Source organism: Asparagus officinalis, chromosome 9, assembly GCF_001876935.1.
Source record: "Asparagus officinalis chromosome 9, Aspof.V1, whole genome shotgun sequence".
Classification (NCBI taxonomy): Eukaryota; Viridiplantae; Streptophyta; class Magnoliopsida; order Asparagales; family Asparagaceae; genus Asparagus; species Asparagus officinalis.
In genome coordinates this window covers 2,735,360-2,752,109 of record NC_033802.1, presented here as the reverse complement: position 1 = coordinate 2,752,109, position 16,750 = coordinate 2,735,360, and the positions used below count along the sequence as shown (strand labels likewise).

Sequence of the window (16,750 nt, the reverse complement as noted above, 5' to 3'; positions counted from 1 at the left end):
CCTATATCATCCTCATGAACCTTAATGAAGCTTAATGTTCAATGTTATTGTGATCAATAAAGCTCATAGATTAGATTGAACAACCCCAATTTTAATTTGCTTTCAGGGAAGAATTACAGAGGCTTGTCGGTTGCCCTATTCCAGATTCTATTCTTCAGAGGGTCTCTTCACTAGCTCAGAAGCTTTTTTCTCTACAACATAATGGTCCCGAGGCTGCAAATGGCCAGGCAATGATGACAGATGGACTTTGTGAAAGTAATCCTGAATTCGGTTTTAAAATCACTTTTCAAGCTCCGGCTCGCTTTCTTCTGGATGTGCCTCTTGAAAATGGCGTCAGTACAACTGGGGATAGTTATACTGGCTCTAGCATATTTCGTGAGAAACATGACTATTACGTGGAAGCTACACATCATTTGAACGCTGCCCGAGAGGTTGTGAATTTAAGATGGCTGAAAGATGCTTGTGATCTGATAGTTGAAGGGGGTGGTTCATTACTTACTGGTGATGAACTTGCAATGGCCTTGTGTCGGGTGCTCATGTCTAACAAAGCTGGTGATGAGGTGCATATCGTAATCTTTAGCATTTCTTTCGGTTTTGGACATGCCATTGAACCTTACTTAAATCTTTGTCATCAGATAGCAGGTGATCTTTTGGCACTCGTTGGGGATGGTGCCGTTGAAACAGTACATAATCTTTTATCGGTAAGAAAACAAATAAAATTTCATCTCTTAATTTCTAACTTGTTTTCCTGTATATATTAGCCATTGTCACCTTGTAGTTGCACTATGCATGGCTACCTGTACTGTTGACTGTTATTGAACAATAACCATGTCTAGAACCTAGAATCTTTATTATTCTTTTTGTTCAGTAGTGAAGCTGGCGAGGCTAGATTTTTATACAACTTTACAAATAAGGGAATTAACAGTATGTGTCCATTTGTTACTTTCCTATGATTCTTAGCAGCTATCTTCTCTTTCTCAGAAACCTTGGTTCAGTTTGCAGTTGGAGTGGCCACTGATACGAAACTTTGTTGGTTTTCAATTGTAAAAGATTTAACATATTGATAGAAACCTGTTTTGCTCTGGAATGTCGATCATTATCTGCTGTGTATATTACTTCCCGCTGCACTGATGAGAACCATCCAGCAGCAAAACTAACACCAATAATATTCCATTTGCAGCATCGAAAAGAACTCGTTGATGCTATTAGTCATGGGCTACATATGCTTAAATCTGAGAAATCATCATCCAGCAGTCAATCGAGGATGCCTAGCTACGGAACTCAGGTATTCTGATACCTTATGCAGTGACCAAGGTCGAAATTCGTTTTACATGTTTTTTCATTCATTCTTCTTTCAGGTTACTATACAGACAGAATCTGAGCGCCAACTGGATAAACTTCGGCGCAAGGAGGAAAAACGAAATAAGCGTGGGGCGGATTATGGGAGCGCATATGATATGGCTACTGATAGTTTTTCTTCTTTGCTATTAGCCAGTGAGAAAAGACAACCGTTTGATGATCTGATTGGTACTGGTGAAGGGTTAAGATCGTGTGCCCTTCCCCAAGGATCCACAAGGTTATGTGAAAAAGGTTATGAGGAAGTCAGCATTCCACCCACTCCGACGGCACCTATGACGCCAGATGAGAAGCTGGTACTTGCATTATCTTTCTGCACTTTTTGTTCTTATAATTGAGTGTTCCATTCCCAAATCAGAACTTTACTCTGAATTGCATCAGTTGTATCTTTATTTGTGTTTTAGTTTTGTTTTTCGTTTTCTTTTTCATGCTGACTGGTACACTAGCAAGGCATGTGATCGCAAGGGTGGGGATGGGGAGTTTGGAGTGCTTGCAGGATGACCATAATATTCCATGTTCATGCTGTAAAATCTCTCTCTAGTTTCTGCGTGGTGTTATGTTGACATAATTGTCATTAATGTTATATAAGGACATCAGCCACGAAAATATTCTATGGTCAAATTTTTATGATTGGAAGCATTTCACCATAGTCTGATCATCCTTGACTCCAGAGGGGCAATAACATGCCGTGCTTGATAAAATATCATTTCTTGTCTTGAGAATTGAGCTCATGATAGATATTTATGGATTTCTTGGACCTTATTCATAAACCATACCAAGATAAATCTCGAAAAGCATAATTCTTTTTAATTCATTTAAAATTATTGACCATCACTTGATAGAAAGGAACATGCTTGTATATGCTTTTTATTTTCATTTCTTTTGTACCTGTTACTATATTTCTGTTGCCTGATTTTACCCTTTTGCACTTCATAAGGTTTCCTTGCTGCATGGAGCTTAATTTTGTCTAACTCAGTTCTTGCTAATTTTGACAGATTGAAATAAAAGACTTAGACGATTTTGCCCAAACTGCTTTTCACGGATACAAGTCTCTTAACCGGATTCAGAGTCGTATTTTTCAGACGACTTACCACTCAAATGAGAACATTCTAGTAATGTTTATTCTAAAATATGGCACTTGAGATCACCTTCTTTTAATTCTTGATTCACTGTTTGGTTTCTAGCTAATAAAAGGTTTAAACTTTCAATTATTAGTTTGCTCTATATACTTGCAGGTTTGTGCTCCAACAGGTGCTGGAAAGACTAATATTGCCATGATTTCTGTTCTTCATGAGGTATTTTCCAAAAGAACTAAAGTTTGATCTGGATCCTTTCTGCTGCCACGTTTTCTTTTTTCTTAAACTTTATAATTATCTATTGGCTTTATTTTGCCCTTCCATGGTTTTGCTTTATCAAGATAACCAAGCTTTATCTTGCAGATTAAACAGCACTTCAGGGATGGAATTTTGCATAAGGATGAATTTAAAATAGTTTATGTTGCTCCAATGAAGGTATATTTGGAAATGATCATTACATTTTAGATCAATTAAACAGTATTCTGATATATGAACTACAGGCGTTAGCAGCGGAGGTGACTTCGACATTCAGTCATCGGTTGTCTCCCTTAAATCTTGCTGTGAAAGAACTCACCGGTGACATGCAGCTTTCTAGAAATGAGCTTGAGGAAACCCAGGTCTGTGTAAGCTGAAATGTTGCTTTTGTGGTAAATTACTGTCTTGGCTCATATCTTTTACTTTGTTATTTAACAGATGATAGTGACCACTCCTGAAAAATGGGACGTGATTACTCGAAAAAGCAGTGATATGTCATTGTCAATGTTAGTTAAACTCTTAATTATTGATGAAGTGCACCTGCTGAATGACGACAGAGGTGCTGTGATTGAAGCTCTAGTTGCTCGGACTCTTCGACAAGTACGTTAATTAAAGAAGTAGAATTACAGTCCTAATTCTACTTCTTTAGCATTAGGGTGCAAACTGGTTTATACTTGTACATAGTTTCTTTTCACACATGATCCTCCTTCAAACTTGAACCTTCTATTAAAGTACTCGACTCTATTTCCAATGATTCAGAAAAGGCATATCTAATATTCTCATTATATTAGGAATGATTTTGTGGTGGAGATGTTGTTCCATCAGAATTTCTCATCCTTTTTTTAAGGTGTTTTTATTTATAGAATTTAATTCATGTCTGTCTTGCTTTTGTTTGTCTCTGAATCCTTGAGATTGATAATTTCATTACTGCAGCAGGTATATTGTGTGCCATTCAAAGAGTAAAAACGAACCAAATGAAAGTATTGATCGTTTATAACTGCTTGAATAGCTCCCTTCCGATGTTCTTCTTAGTATTGCATACAAATCAAACTATTAGTATCGCATACAAATCAAACTATTAGTATCTATGTGGGACACTTGGTTATTTATTAATAGCTGCTTAACTGTAATACATACTATACACATGCTTCTTTTCTTATATGCTATCTGACATTCACCTAAGCTGATTTTTGTAGTCTACTAAATTTCTTTGCAAATTATGATGCGCCATAGTTGGAGCTATATTTTTTAAATCCGTGGCAAACAAGTAGCCAGACTATTTTCTCCAGTCGGTTTTAGTGTTTATGTCATTCTAAGTCGTTCAATGTTTTTGTTAATTGTATGTTTCTTTTTACAGGTAGAGTCGACACAGTCCATGATTCGGATTGTTGGCTTATCTGCTACGCTTCCAAATTATAAAGAGGTTTCCTGATAATAAACATGACATATTGACACGAAAATTTGATTTTCATCTTGGAAGCATGTCACAAGTTTATTTGTAATTCATCAGGTTGCTCAATTTTTGAGGGTGAATCTGGCAACTGGTCTATTCTTCTTTGATTCCAGTTATCGACCAGTTCCTCTAGCACAACAGTATATTGGGATTACAGAGAAGGATTTTTCAAGAAAGATGACTTTATTCAACGATATATGCTATAAGAAGGTTTTTATTGTGTTTTCTGTGTTACACTATTTCATATCTATGATTATTTGAAATTGAATGTTTCTGAAAATTGATATCGCTATTCATATCAGGTTGTTAATTCATTGAAGCAAGGACATCAGGCCATGGTTTTTGTTCATTCACGCAAGGACACAGGAAAAACTGCTAGGATGTTGGTAATGTTTCGTTCTTGTGGAACTTCCATACGGAATCAGATATCAAGTACCTTTTTCTTGACTTTCTTCATGCACACTCATGAGTTTTAGTTTTTTTTCTTGCCTAAGACGGCTTCATTGTTTGTGTCAATAAAGCAGACATCTCAAAGATCGCTTCCACCTGACAAATTGTGTTTTCCCCTTTTGACTTCTGCCTTTAGTTTGACTCACAGTCGTAATGAATATTAGCTTGAGGACCCCTCTAATTATTTCATGCTACACTAAAGTGACAAGTTTCCCAGAAGTTCTGTATAAGGAGCATATTTACAGTTTCAAGGAGCATTTGGAGGCTTTTAATCACTAATGTATCATTCTCTTCAATCCAGGAACGCAGAAAGAATTTTAGTACAGACTCGCAGATGGGTCATGAGAATACATGGTACTAGGTTATCAGTTATATACGAAGTTTGTAATTTGTGGACTTCTTCTTCCTTGAGAACATCAATGATAACTTCCATCTATTCAATAACTTGTTATGTTACTCATTTTCATTGTCATGGATCTGACTATCTCAGAATTTGTATGCAACATGATGGTTGGAAGACAGAGACCTATCTGGTGCCTTCTAAGCTGCATTTCATATTATCATGTTCCTTAAATTGTTTGGCAAGCATGTATTAATTTAGGTTGATTTATCTACGTATTGCTCTACCATTTCTTGGGAATTTCATGCACTAGGTAGCTTTAAAATAGTCCAATTTTCAAAATACAATGCCAGAACCCAAATCCTGAACTTAGCTTCTATCACTGTTCCCTCTCTTCTGAATATATTATTCAGAATAAAAAGATGGAAGAGAATCCTACAAAATGCTCACCTTCTGAACTTTTGGTTAAGAATAATTATATTTTCCAGTTACTATGCCCTATTAAATTTAGCTAATATGAAATTCTATCTAATATTCATCGTCCAATCTTTCTCTGTAATTCAAATACTCTTTATTACACATCAAACTGTGTGGTTAGTATTCTTCTAGATTACTCCTTTTGCGTAAAACATTGAGTGCAAACATATATTGTAGAATGCCAAATACATTGCTATGACTGATGTTGGTTGGCTAGAAGCGGAGCCCACAATGTTCAAAATTGCTATACACATATCAGAGCACATATTGTGATATCCAATTAGTTTGGACAACTCATGCACTAAATATCTTTTATGATATACTTATTCGAGTTCATCCATCATTAGACCATTCAACACTTAAAGAACATTCACGAGCTCACATAAGAAATATATTCACATTTTGTAATTTTGGGATTGCTTTGATGTGCTTTCTGTGGATCTCTTGCTGATGCAGCACGAACTAGCTACAAAATATGAGGAGCTGGAGTTTTTTATTAACGACAAAGATCCTCAATTTTCTTTGGTTAAGGTATAGCTTTCATCCATTTCTTTTTTTGGGTCTATATTCACTTTTAATGTTAATTTACATACATTGATTTGACCTGTTTTACATGTTGCAGATGGAAGTTAGTAAGTCTAGAAACAAGGAGCTTGTGGAGTTATTTGATTATGGAATTGGCATTCATCATGCTGGGATGCTCCGTGCTGATCGAGGCCTGACCGAGCGCCTATTCTCTCGCGGCCTTTTGAAAGTTGACATCTTTATATCTAAACACATTAATCTTTATGTTGATTTTCTTTTCACTGATGTAAAGATCACTTTTTTTTAGGTCCTTGTGTGTACTGCAACATTGGCGTGGGGAGTGAATCTCCCTGCTCACACGGTTATCATCAAGGTATGTTACTTGATCTATGTTGCTTTCTGATCTTTATTATTAATACGATTTATTGTGCGAAATTAGAAATAGTCCCACCTAATGCCCTCAAATTTTGAACCAAATACCTCACTATTTTATTATATAAAGGATAGTACCCACTCCAAAGTCCAAACATGACCTTAGTATTTAATTTATTAAAGTGGTACATGTCTTTTGAATCACAAAATACTAGTCTTTTTCTGCACTTCAGTGGCAATCAAGGTCTGGCGGTGCTTAAGCATGATAAGCAAGCATTCTCTTGGAAGGGATGCTCATATATTGCCATTTTTCCTCGGAAGTTCTTTTCTTTTGTCATTTGGATTTCTTGACTATAGCTTTACATTTAGTAATTTAATCATGCCTTGGAACCCTTGCCATGTATCGTCAGATTTAATTTATATACATTATATTCCTCTAAAAACTAGATGTTACTTAATGAAAACCTAAGTTACATGAAAACGGGTAGGGGTACTGGGTGCGGGTATGGGTACGGGACACGGCAAATTTGTGAAATATAGGGTACATGGACACAACTACATTTATATATTGAGATTAATAATTTACATGAGATCCATTATTATTTTTTGAATTATGTGCTATTTAAATTTAAATTTCTATCATATTTTAAGTTTCCTTTATTATGTTGATTGTTATACATTGGAAAATGCTCCTTTTTTAAGTAGACACTCAAACCACTCTTTTAAATCATAGTTTTTTTTAACTTGGATATGATTTTAAACAACCGGATCCATGTCTAACGAGCAAGGTTTTAAATGTCGAATGTCGGGTTCATATCGGATGGCTAAAATTCATATCGGATAACGAAAATCAGGATATGTCGGGGGGACATGAAAAAAATATCGGATTGTCATATCGGATGGTGTGCATATGTGTAATATAAATATCATAAATAAAATCTAAACATACTTAAAAAATTCTATTGTCTAAATATATAAAAAAGTGAATAACTTATGATGCTTAGGGTTGATGGTGAAGGAAAAAATGTGAGAAAAGAGGACTCCGATACTAGCGGTTAAAAAAAAGAAGATCGCTCGATATTGATGTTGAAGGAATAGCTCGGAGAAGAGACCGATGAGATGTTGAAGGAGAGAGAGAAGATGAGCGATGGATATTACTTCGGTCTTTTTTCCATTTTCCTTAACTTATCGGTTTTTGTCTTTGGAAGTAATATTAAATATAATCAAAATAATAATAAAATCAGCCAAATTTTCAGACTGAAAAATTAGCTGACATAACTGATATATCACCCGACATATCTGCCTGATATATCCGACATGTCGCCTGATATATCCGACATGACATGAACTGTAAAAACACAATATGCATTGAAAAGATCCATATTGTATCGGTTGGCCCCTAAATCCGACATGTCGGCCGACATTTAAAACACTGCTAACGAGTTTCAAGAAATGGACATGAAGTGTAGGATATATGTCCAAGTGTACAAGTATTTTAAATCAAAACATATATCATATAATTGAGTAAATGCCTGGGTAAATGTATGCATATATCCTAGGAGTGTCCATGAAGTTTGGGTACAGATAAGTGTTGGGTATGTGTCAGGTACGGGTTCAGCTTCATGATAGAAGTACCCGGGTAACATAGACGAAAACATAAAATTGAAAATATAAATATGGGACAAAAAGAGCAAGGAGCATGGATACTTAAATTTCATATGAGTAGCTGCTAATGTGTGCTCCAGTTCGCCTGATACGAATATTTGATTTTATCTGATTTAACTCTTCCATATATGCATATAACTGTGATCATCTCTCTCTTCTTTTCCCTGTTCTGTATTTCATATCATTGAGTCTATGCAATTACCACAGGGCACCCAACTATATGATCCAAAGGCTGGTGGATGGAAGGATCTTGGTATGCTTGATGTTATGCAGGTAAAATTAATTTGACCAAAGCAATCTTCTTAGAGTTCCTTGGAAATGATTTGTTGATCAGTTTTTGTGGTCTTCCTTTCTATTGCTTTTATTATAGATATTTGGTCGTGCTGGAAGACCCCAGTTTGACAAAAGTGGTGAAGGAATAATTATTACAACTCATGACAAATTAGCATTTTATTTAAGACTTCTGACGAGTCAACTCCCAATAGAAAGCCAGGTAAATTTTCATGCTTAGTTCTGTCATTGATTTGTAATTACGTTAACTGGGACTTATTTGTCTCACTGGTTTTTCAATTATTTGAACCTGACATCTATAATATGCTAGTCGTTGGTGTCACAGTTTTAACCATTTACTTTATCTTTTCTTCTGTGCATGTATATTTTTCACGTGTTATATTTAAAATCATGAATGCCATTCATGATGATTATTTTGATTTCAACAATTATCATTCTTCCAATAAATTCTTAAAGGTAGGGTGGCCATTCTGTCATGTTATCTAAACAGAAGAGTGCATGGTCGAATTAACACGTATCATGGGATTGTGAAGATATTTTTTGTTAGAAAACTTCTGCAGTCTGTTAACTTTTATCCTTAACCAGTATACGCCTTACGTCAAAGATAAGTTTTCTTTTTTCTTCACATTCCTTTTCTCTATTTAACTAATTTCAAGAAGATTCCATCTCAGTATGATATCCTTTGTTCTTTATTATTCAGATTTGTACGTATTATTCACTTTCATACTTCATTTGGTATAAATTCTGAGATTTAATTTTGTATTCGGTTCTTTTGTCTGAAAAGCTTAGTTATTTTTTTTAAATTTAAGAAGTTTCTCTTATATGCGTCATACATGTCTTTAAATTAAAATTTTCTTCTCCTGATGATCCTTGCATGTTTTATTATTATGTGCAGTTCGTTACCTCAATGAAAGACAACTTGAATGCTGAGGTGGCCTTAGGAACAGTAACAAATGTCAAGGAAGCTTGTGCATGGATCGGATATACTTATCTTTTTATAAGGATGAAGACGAATCCTTTGGTTTATGGAATTTCATGGGATGAGGTATTTCATTAATTTTTTAGTCATTTGTATTCTCTAGACTGCAAATTTGGCTGGGCCTTTGCACTCGAGGTTCTTGTTTTCTTTGGCACTATGTTGCATGCCTTGATTTATTATATTTTTTTCTTCTGCTAGTCTTTTGGAATATGTTTGGTGTTTTTGATCTTACATTGACTTTTGGTTTGGGTCATCTTTTCCAGTACATTATAACATGGAAACTCCTGGTTGGTCTGTGCTGTAAAGCTCAATTTGGGACCTGAAGATGCATACTTCAGCTTACTAGGCTTATAATAGTCTACGTCATTCTGCATTTTTGTACTCTTGTCTATTCCATTACTCAAATAGTCCAATTACTTAAAGATTGCATGTATTTGAAAAGACTATGCCAAATTATTTATATCTTTCGCCAAACGAGGATTACTTCGTCTTACCTAGATAGGTTGTTCTTCTTCTCTCTCAGTATATACTTTTTCCCATTTACTTTTGGTTTGATTTCATGGTAAAGGTGGACTTGAGGTTGATATAAGCCGTGTTTATGACCTGGCAGGTTAAATACTCAAGTACTTGTAGTTTTCTCTCTTCTATTTACAAACTCCTTATTTCGTAAATGTAAAATCCTCATGGCTTTTTACTTGTTTTAAACAATTTTTTGTTAGTGTCTTGTTAACCCTCATTCCTTTTGTTTCTTATATCAAGTATTATTTAGTGGAAATGTCCTTTTTTTTGCCTCCTTGTTTCCCCAAGTATATTTCTTTGGTTCCTGTTGTCTTCATTGTTTTACATTTCTATTATTTTCTAAATTTTATATCATGAAGTCTAACTTAATCATGTCTGTAGTTTTTCATTCTTTTGAACAATGATTTAAAACAATGGTGTTAGGACTTCATAGACTGCAGAGATTTTACAGTGTTCAAGAGAGGCCACAGTTCTATGGATAGCTTGTCTATAACACACTATGATATTTGTGGGAACCTTTAAGATAAAAACTTGATTTGTGATTGCGAGATTCATAGGCAATAGTTTTATGTTAGTGCAATGACGAACCTTGTTAATGCTCAGCACTGTTGAATATGAGAATATATAATCCAGTAAAATTATCCGTAAGGATTCCATTCTTTTTCTTTCATTGCCTATTTTCTGCAGTACTTGAATGACTCCTTTTTTGTTCCTTTAAGGTTATTGCAGATCCTAGTTTACTCTCAAAGCAAAGATCTTTTATAGTTGATGCTGCACGTGCTCTTGACAAAGCAAAGATGATGCGGTTCGATGAGAAAAGTGGCAATTTCTACTGCACTGAGCTGGGCCGTATAGCGAGCCATTTTTACCTTCAATACTCTAGTGTTGAGACATATAATGAAATGCTAAGACGGCATATGAATGACAGCGAAGTGAGTGAAGATAATCTTCTTCTAGTTCATGCAAGTTTATGTATGTTTTTTTATCATTACACCGTTGCATTCTGTCACAGGTAATTAACATGGTTGCACATTCTTCTGAATTTGAAAATATTATTGTTCGAGATGAAGAGGTGGACGAGCTAGAAGCTTTGATAAAAAAGTTTTGCCCGTTAGAAGTGAAGGGTGGACCCACTGATAAGTATTGGAAAATTTCAATCCTCATTCAGGTATATGCTTGATCTTTATTTACTTCTTCTTTTGAGCTTTTTTGTCCTGTTTTGCGGGGAAAGCGTAAGAAGTAAGAGTCAATGATGAAATGGTCGATTTCTACTGTTTCAGGTTTACATATCTCGAGGTTCAATAGATAGTTTCTCTTTGATTTCTGATGCTGCATATATTAGTGCAAGCTTGGCTCGCATCGTGCGTGCTTTATTTGAAATCTGCTTGCGCAGAGGGTGGTGTGAAATGTCAGCTTTTATGCTGGAATATTGTAAAGCTGTAGATAAACAGATCTGGCCACATCAGCATCCTCTCAGGCAGTTTGATAGGGATATTTCTGCTGAGGTTTGTCCAGAATCAATAAAAGTATTTTCTTAGTTGCATTACCCTGTTACATTGAGGACCATGAATATGCTAAAATTAACATGACAGATTCTGAGAAAACTTGAGGAACGAGAAGCTGACTTAGATCATCTTTTTGAGATGGAGGAGAAAGAAATTGGAGCGCTAATTCGGTTCGCCCCTGGAGGGAAGGTGGATCAATCATATTTGTAACAGTTCTTCTCAAGTTTTTTATTGACTATTAGCTGGCTTTGCTTATTGATCTCATTGCTTCTATCTTGGAAGTTGGTCAAACAATACTTGGAATGTTTCCCGAGCATCAACTTATCTGCAACCGTGAGTCCAATTACGAGAACCGTCCTCAAGGTATGTTATATTTCAAGCTATCACCAAAATTTAAAGGTTTCAAACTTCAATTATCTACTGTCTGTGTATATTTATCGACTGACATCAGTATTATTATTTCATATCTAGGTTGATTTGCTTATAACTCCCTACTTTCGTTGGAAAGATCGCTTCCACGGCACTACTCAACGTTGGTGGATACTTGTTGAGGTTGTAATATTCAATTGACTTGGTTATCTTCAGCACACTTTTATAACGTGAATTATTGAGCTTAAACCAAAAACGTCATGTTGGTTGTCTTATTTCTTTTATTTGTTTAATGTTCTATGTCTTTCTTCAAATTTTTTGTCAGTGTAATCTATTTAATTGCAAAGTTAAGGACATAACCAGATGAGTATGCAGAAGTTGATCAACCTATGATGGTTTTGGCTCGAGCTAATGTGAAACATAGCCTGGGAAGTGTAATTCATAACTTGAAAAGCAAAACAGAAGAAGAGAGAATGTGTCAAGAGTTTTTATTTTCTTTACATTTGTTGGGACCTATGTTAGTACTTCTGTCTGGACATGTACCCGACCTGTACCTGCACCTGTAGCCGCATCCGCACCTGCGTACCTGCACCCAAACTTCCTACACACTTCTTCAACATATGCATAGTTTTCGGGTGTGTACTCAATTATATGATACATGTTTTAATTTAAAATACTCTTCATACACTTATAGTCGTATATCCTACCATTCACATCTACTTCTTGTAAACCATTGCGCATGGTTCAAGTTTGTGTCAACTGATACCAATTATGAACTCTGATTTAAAGGGCTACTTGGATATCAAGTTAAAAAACAAGCTGTTTTTCAATTTATAATCTACATAAATAGAAAGAAAAAAGTTATAGGAAATTTAATTCTCATAACATGTAAGTTATTAATTTTAATAGATATTAATATACATATACATACATATATATATCTGTGCCCTCGTGTCGTACCTTTTACAAATTTTCCGTGTCTCATGCAACTTAGTTCGGGACTTTATGGGGTTTTCCATCACTTCTGCCTGCTGCTGGACTTGTCATAATACGGAAATGAAGAGGCTACCAATATTATCGATCATGTGTAATGTTGCTGTTTCTCCTTCTGCCTCTCTTCCCATGCCGACAAAATTTAAGGCCTTGAGTAACTTGAAAGATTGAGGTTAAACAATATCTACAACCATCTGATACTAACTTAGTGGAAGCATATTGGATTTTCTAGTGGTTATAAACTCTCGTAGGTGTGGGTCTAATCTGGGTCAAAAACATGTGTATATTTTGGTTATATGTATGTTTAGCATTTAAGCACACCTGAGTGTCACTATTTGCAAACTGAATAGGCATACTTAATATCTGGCATTAGCAAACTGAATAGGCATACTTAATATCTGGCATTAGCAAACTGAATAGGCATACTTAATATCTGGCAATAAGTCCTAAATATTCATTTACATGTTTGTCAAGTATGGTTTCAGATTGATCATTACTTAGTATTTATTTGAATGGTCAAACAGTTAGTTTGAATTTCATGTACTGCTAAGTTGCTTATAATTTATATAGTCAGAAGATTTGACTTCTAAGTTCTTGTTAATAAATTTAACTTCTGATTACTTGCGCATAATGGATTTAGATTCTCCCTTTTGCGGCTAGGCAGTGGATGATCAACTTATTTAATAAAAATCATCTAATGAACAAATTTGATTTGTCTGCAATAAAAGTGTGAATAGCTGCAGTTATAAAATGTAGGATGCGTTAGAATATCATTATTAGTAATTTAGTAGTAGTTTATGGCTTGACTCTTTTACTGTGTTGATAATCAAGATTGATTGTCTTGTATCATCCCTAGACCATAGCACTTGTAAATCTTTGATTATAGCACATGTGGCTTGATTATAACACGCGTGCTCGACAGTTGACTGTATTGGCTATATAAGCTCGTGTTCAGTGTATGGAATGAGATCATCTAATGCAACATTTTCCACTTCTAAGAGGATGGTATTCGTGTTCAAGATTAGTAATACCATATATATTGACAATTGTGATTGAACATGTGGATTCTCTGTTATTAATACGGAGGCGAGAGGATCGAAATCCATATAATGTTACCTAAGCGTCATTATAGAAAGGGAAAATGCTTCTACCCCTACGCTCCCTCTATTTGGTTCCCTAAATTTAGTCAAAAGCCTCATTATATAAGCTTATGTTCACTGTATGGAATGAGATCATCTAATGCAACATTTTCTACTTCCAACAGGATGATATTCATGTGCAAGATTAGTAATACCATATATATTGACAATTGTGATTGGACATGTGGATTCTTTGTTATTAATACAGAGGAGAGAAGATCAAATTCCGTATAATGTTAACCTAGAGCATCATTATAGAAAGGGAAAATGCTTCTACCCCTATACTCCCTCGATTTGTTCCCCCAAATTTAGTCAAAAGTTAAAAGCCTCTTACATTCTTAAGCGATTAGATCTAGTTCAGAATGGAGAGGATCGGAATCCATGTAATGATAACAGAGAACATTATTATAGAAAGGGAAAAATGCTTATATACCTTGAAGATTAAAGCCTCCTACATTCTTAAGCCTACTGGATTTAACTAGTTATCCAACACTGGCAAACCAGCATATCTGGGTATAGTAACAAGAAGGTAAATCTCTACTGTGCCTCCTTGAAAAGTTATTTACCTAGTCAGTGTGGTCACTGTTTATGTCGTACCAGCCTTTTGTGCTAGATTTTGGTGTAGACTCTTCTTCTCTTTTCTTTCTTTTCCCCCTTTTTTTCTTCTAAGATAAACATGGAAACTGCATACACATACCTGATTGTTGTTTGCTACTCTGTGATTGTTAACACTTTTCCTATTTTGAAGCAGGATTCTGAGAATGACCACATTTACCATTCGGAGCTCTTCACTTTGACTAAGAGGATGGCAAAGGGGGAACCACAGAAGATTTCATTTACCATACCCATATTTGAGCCGCATCCAGCACAGTATTATATCCGTGCTGTTTCAGACTCGTGGTTACGTTCAGAGTCACTTTACACGATTTCTTTTCGTAATTTAACGTTGCCTCAGGTTTGGATTTGGATTGTCTGATGTATTCAATAAATTTTCATGCTTCTGAATTAGTGGTTCATGATTTTTGTCATGCGCTAAACTTCTCTTTTTTGCAGACCCAAATTTCACACACGGAGCTTCTAGATTTGAAACCCCTTCCTGTGAGTTCTCTTGGCAATGAAGCTTACGAAAATCTTTACAGGTTTTCGCATTTCAATCCAATCCAAACACAGGTTTTTTCTGTTTCCAGTTACTCTTTTCTAGATTTCCTTATTTACTTCATTTCTTTTGTCTGTTTATGAATTGAGCACCCACTTTGCAGGCATTTCATGTCCTATACCACTCAGACAGCAATGTTCTTCTAGGAGCTCCTACAGGGAGTGGAAAAACAATATCTGCGGAGCTGGCAATGTTTCGTTTGTTCAACACTCAACCTGATATGAAGGTCAGTTTGATTTTGGGATTTGTGTTTCTCATAATTCACTGCTTAAAATGACATCTTCTTATAGGTGATATACATCGCACCTCTCAAGGCTATCGTTCGAGAAAGAATGAATGATTGGAGGAAGCGACTAGTTTCTCAACTTGGAAAAAGAATGGTATGTTTACATACTTGGAACAAAAATGCTTAACTCTGCGCTAATGGTGAATAATTATATCAGGTAGAAATGACTGGGGATTTCACTCCAGATCTTATGGCACTGTTGTCAGCTGACATCATAATTTCGACTCCTGAGAAGTGGGATGGCATCAGCCGCAGTTGGCACAGTAGAAGCTATGTGATGAAGGTGAGTAGGTTTCTTGCCTCTTAAAAGCTCTGCTGCTCTATGAGGATTTTGTGTCGGACTGAACTGTCTAACTGATGTAATTCTGTTTAATTCTCACTAACATGTTCTTCAAACTAATAGGTTGGACTCATGATATTGGATGAAATTCATTTACTGGGGGCTGATCGAGGACCCATTCTTGAGGTAACCTGTTTGGAACTTCAAATATGCGCTTGGTGAAATCTGCAACACCATAATAGACTGCATATTCTTCAATCTGCAAAAATATAAAGTTACAGTGACTCTGTGCTCTTGCTGTTCCGAATTGAAGAGTTTTTTTTATTTGATAACGTGGCTGATATTATCATATTATTATGTTTTGCTTTGGATGCCATACTGGAAGTTAGTCACATTTTCCTTCATTATAGCTCACGAAGTTTTGTTATATGTTTCTAGATGCAAGAAATCATTTCCCGGAGTTCTAAAAAATGGCAACAAGCCCCCCTTCGCTTAAGCATTTCCGCCCTTAGCCGCTTGCACATTGAAAAAGCCTGCTTAAATGAAGATATGACGTGAGAAATGGCTTAAAAAAAGCCTCTAAACCCAAAACTGGCTCTAGAGCGGCCATCGAAAGCTTTTCCTTTGATAATATACATTAAGTAATTAGCTTGTTGGCTAGTTGATATACAGAGTTCTCTACATGTTAGTTTATCACATTACAATCTGTATAGTATTTTGTTAATATTGCGAGATTGAAACTAAGTATTGTTACACATCTAATTCATCCTTAGAATCTCTACAAACATCACATATGCATTTGTAGAATTTTTTTTCCTCTAATTTTTTGCTTGTTTTATAATTTTCGTATGTTTTCCGTGATTTTCTCTCTCTTTTTTTTTGATATTTTCTTCCCAATTTGAAAATTAAAAAACTTGACTTAGCCTTTTTTTTCCCTCCCAAGTTCTGCTTAAACCCAAAAAGCCTAAGTGGCACCTTAACGCTTCCCTCCGCTTTCCGCTTTCTTCAACCTTGTCACTTATAAAAGCATCAGGTGAGATTATACATTTTGATTGGTTGTTTTTGGAAAATAAAATTATCAGTTTATATCTCTGTTCAACCCAGTACAACCTTCAAGCCTTGGCAATTCTTTATGGAACCTACAAGCTCTGCTTTGTTCATCATCTATTACTGTAGGATAACATAATAGAATTGGACTATTGCCTTGTCAAATATGATGTTTGATAACTTGCCTTCTTCACTCATATTAACTTCAGTTGTCATT

General features: G+C 35.4%; 1 protein-coding gene across 1 annotated transcript in view; it reads left to right on the top strand.

Moving 5' to 3' along the window:
* The window catches only part of LOC109823893 (DExH-box ATP-dependent RNA helicase DExH14), a 50,261-nt gene that overhangs the window by 12,972 nt on the left and 20,539 nt on the right, over positions 1 to 16,750 (top strand). The window contains exons 4-33 of the mRNA XM_020390324.1: positions 107 to 560; positions 636 to 701; positions 1,181 to 1,285; positions 1,359 to 1,652; positions 2,352 to 2,468; positions 2,592 to 2,651; positions 2,796 to 2,867; positions 2,933 to 3,049; positions 3,126 to 3,287; positions 4,045 to 4,110; positions 4,198 to 4,350; positions 4,443 to 4,526; positions 5,864 to 5,938; positions 6,030 to 6,161; positions 6,240 to 6,305; positions 8,177 to 8,242; positions 8,340 to 8,462; positions 9,156 to 9,305; positions 10,478 to 10,690; positions 10,771 to 10,926; positions 11,039 to 11,263; positions 11,351 to 11,452; positions 11,546 to 11,626; positions 11,735 to 11,815; positions 14,516 to 14,719; positions 14,818 to 14,934; positions 15,024 to 15,146; positions 15,211 to 15,300; positions 15,364 to 15,489; positions 15,610 to 15,672. Of these exons, the coding sequence (XP_020245913.1) occupies positions 107 to 560; positions 636 to 701; positions 1,181 to 1,285; positions 1,359 to 1,652; positions 2,352 to 2,468; positions 2,592 to 2,651; positions 2,796 to 2,867; positions 2,933 to 3,049; positions 3,126 to 3,287; positions 4,045 to 4,110; positions 4,198 to 4,350; positions 4,443 to 4,526; positions 5,864 to 5,938; positions 6,030 to 6,161; positions 6,240 to 6,305; positions 8,177 to 8,242; positions 8,340 to 8,462; positions 9,156 to 9,305; positions 10,478 to 10,690; positions 10,771 to 10,926; positions 11,039 to 11,263; positions 11,351 to 11,452; positions 11,546 to 11,626; positions 11,735 to 11,815; positions 14,516 to 14,719; positions 14,818 to 14,934; positions 15,024 to 15,146; positions 15,211 to 15,300; positions 15,364 to 15,489; positions 15,610 to 15,672 (3,943 nt within the window). The remainder of the gene's footprint in view (positions 1 to 106; positions 561 to 635; positions 702 to 1,180; positions 1,286 to 1,358; positions 1,653 to 2,351; positions 2,469 to 2,591; positions 2,652 to 2,795; positions 2,868 to 2,932; positions 3,050 to 3,125; positions 3,288 to 4,044; positions 4,111 to 4,197; positions 4,351 to 4,442; positions 4,527 to 5,863; positions 5,939 to 6,029; positions 6,162 to 6,239; positions 6,306 to 8,176; positions 8,243 to 8,339; positions 8,463 to 9,155; positions 9,306 to 10,477; positions 10,691 to 10,770; positions 10,927 to 11,038; positions 11,264 to 11,350; positions 11,453 to 11,545; positions 11,627 to 11,734; positions 11,816 to 14,515; positions 14,720 to 14,817; positions 14,935 to 15,023; positions 15,147 to 15,210; positions 15,301 to 15,363; positions 15,490 to 15,609; positions 15,673 to 16,750) is intronic.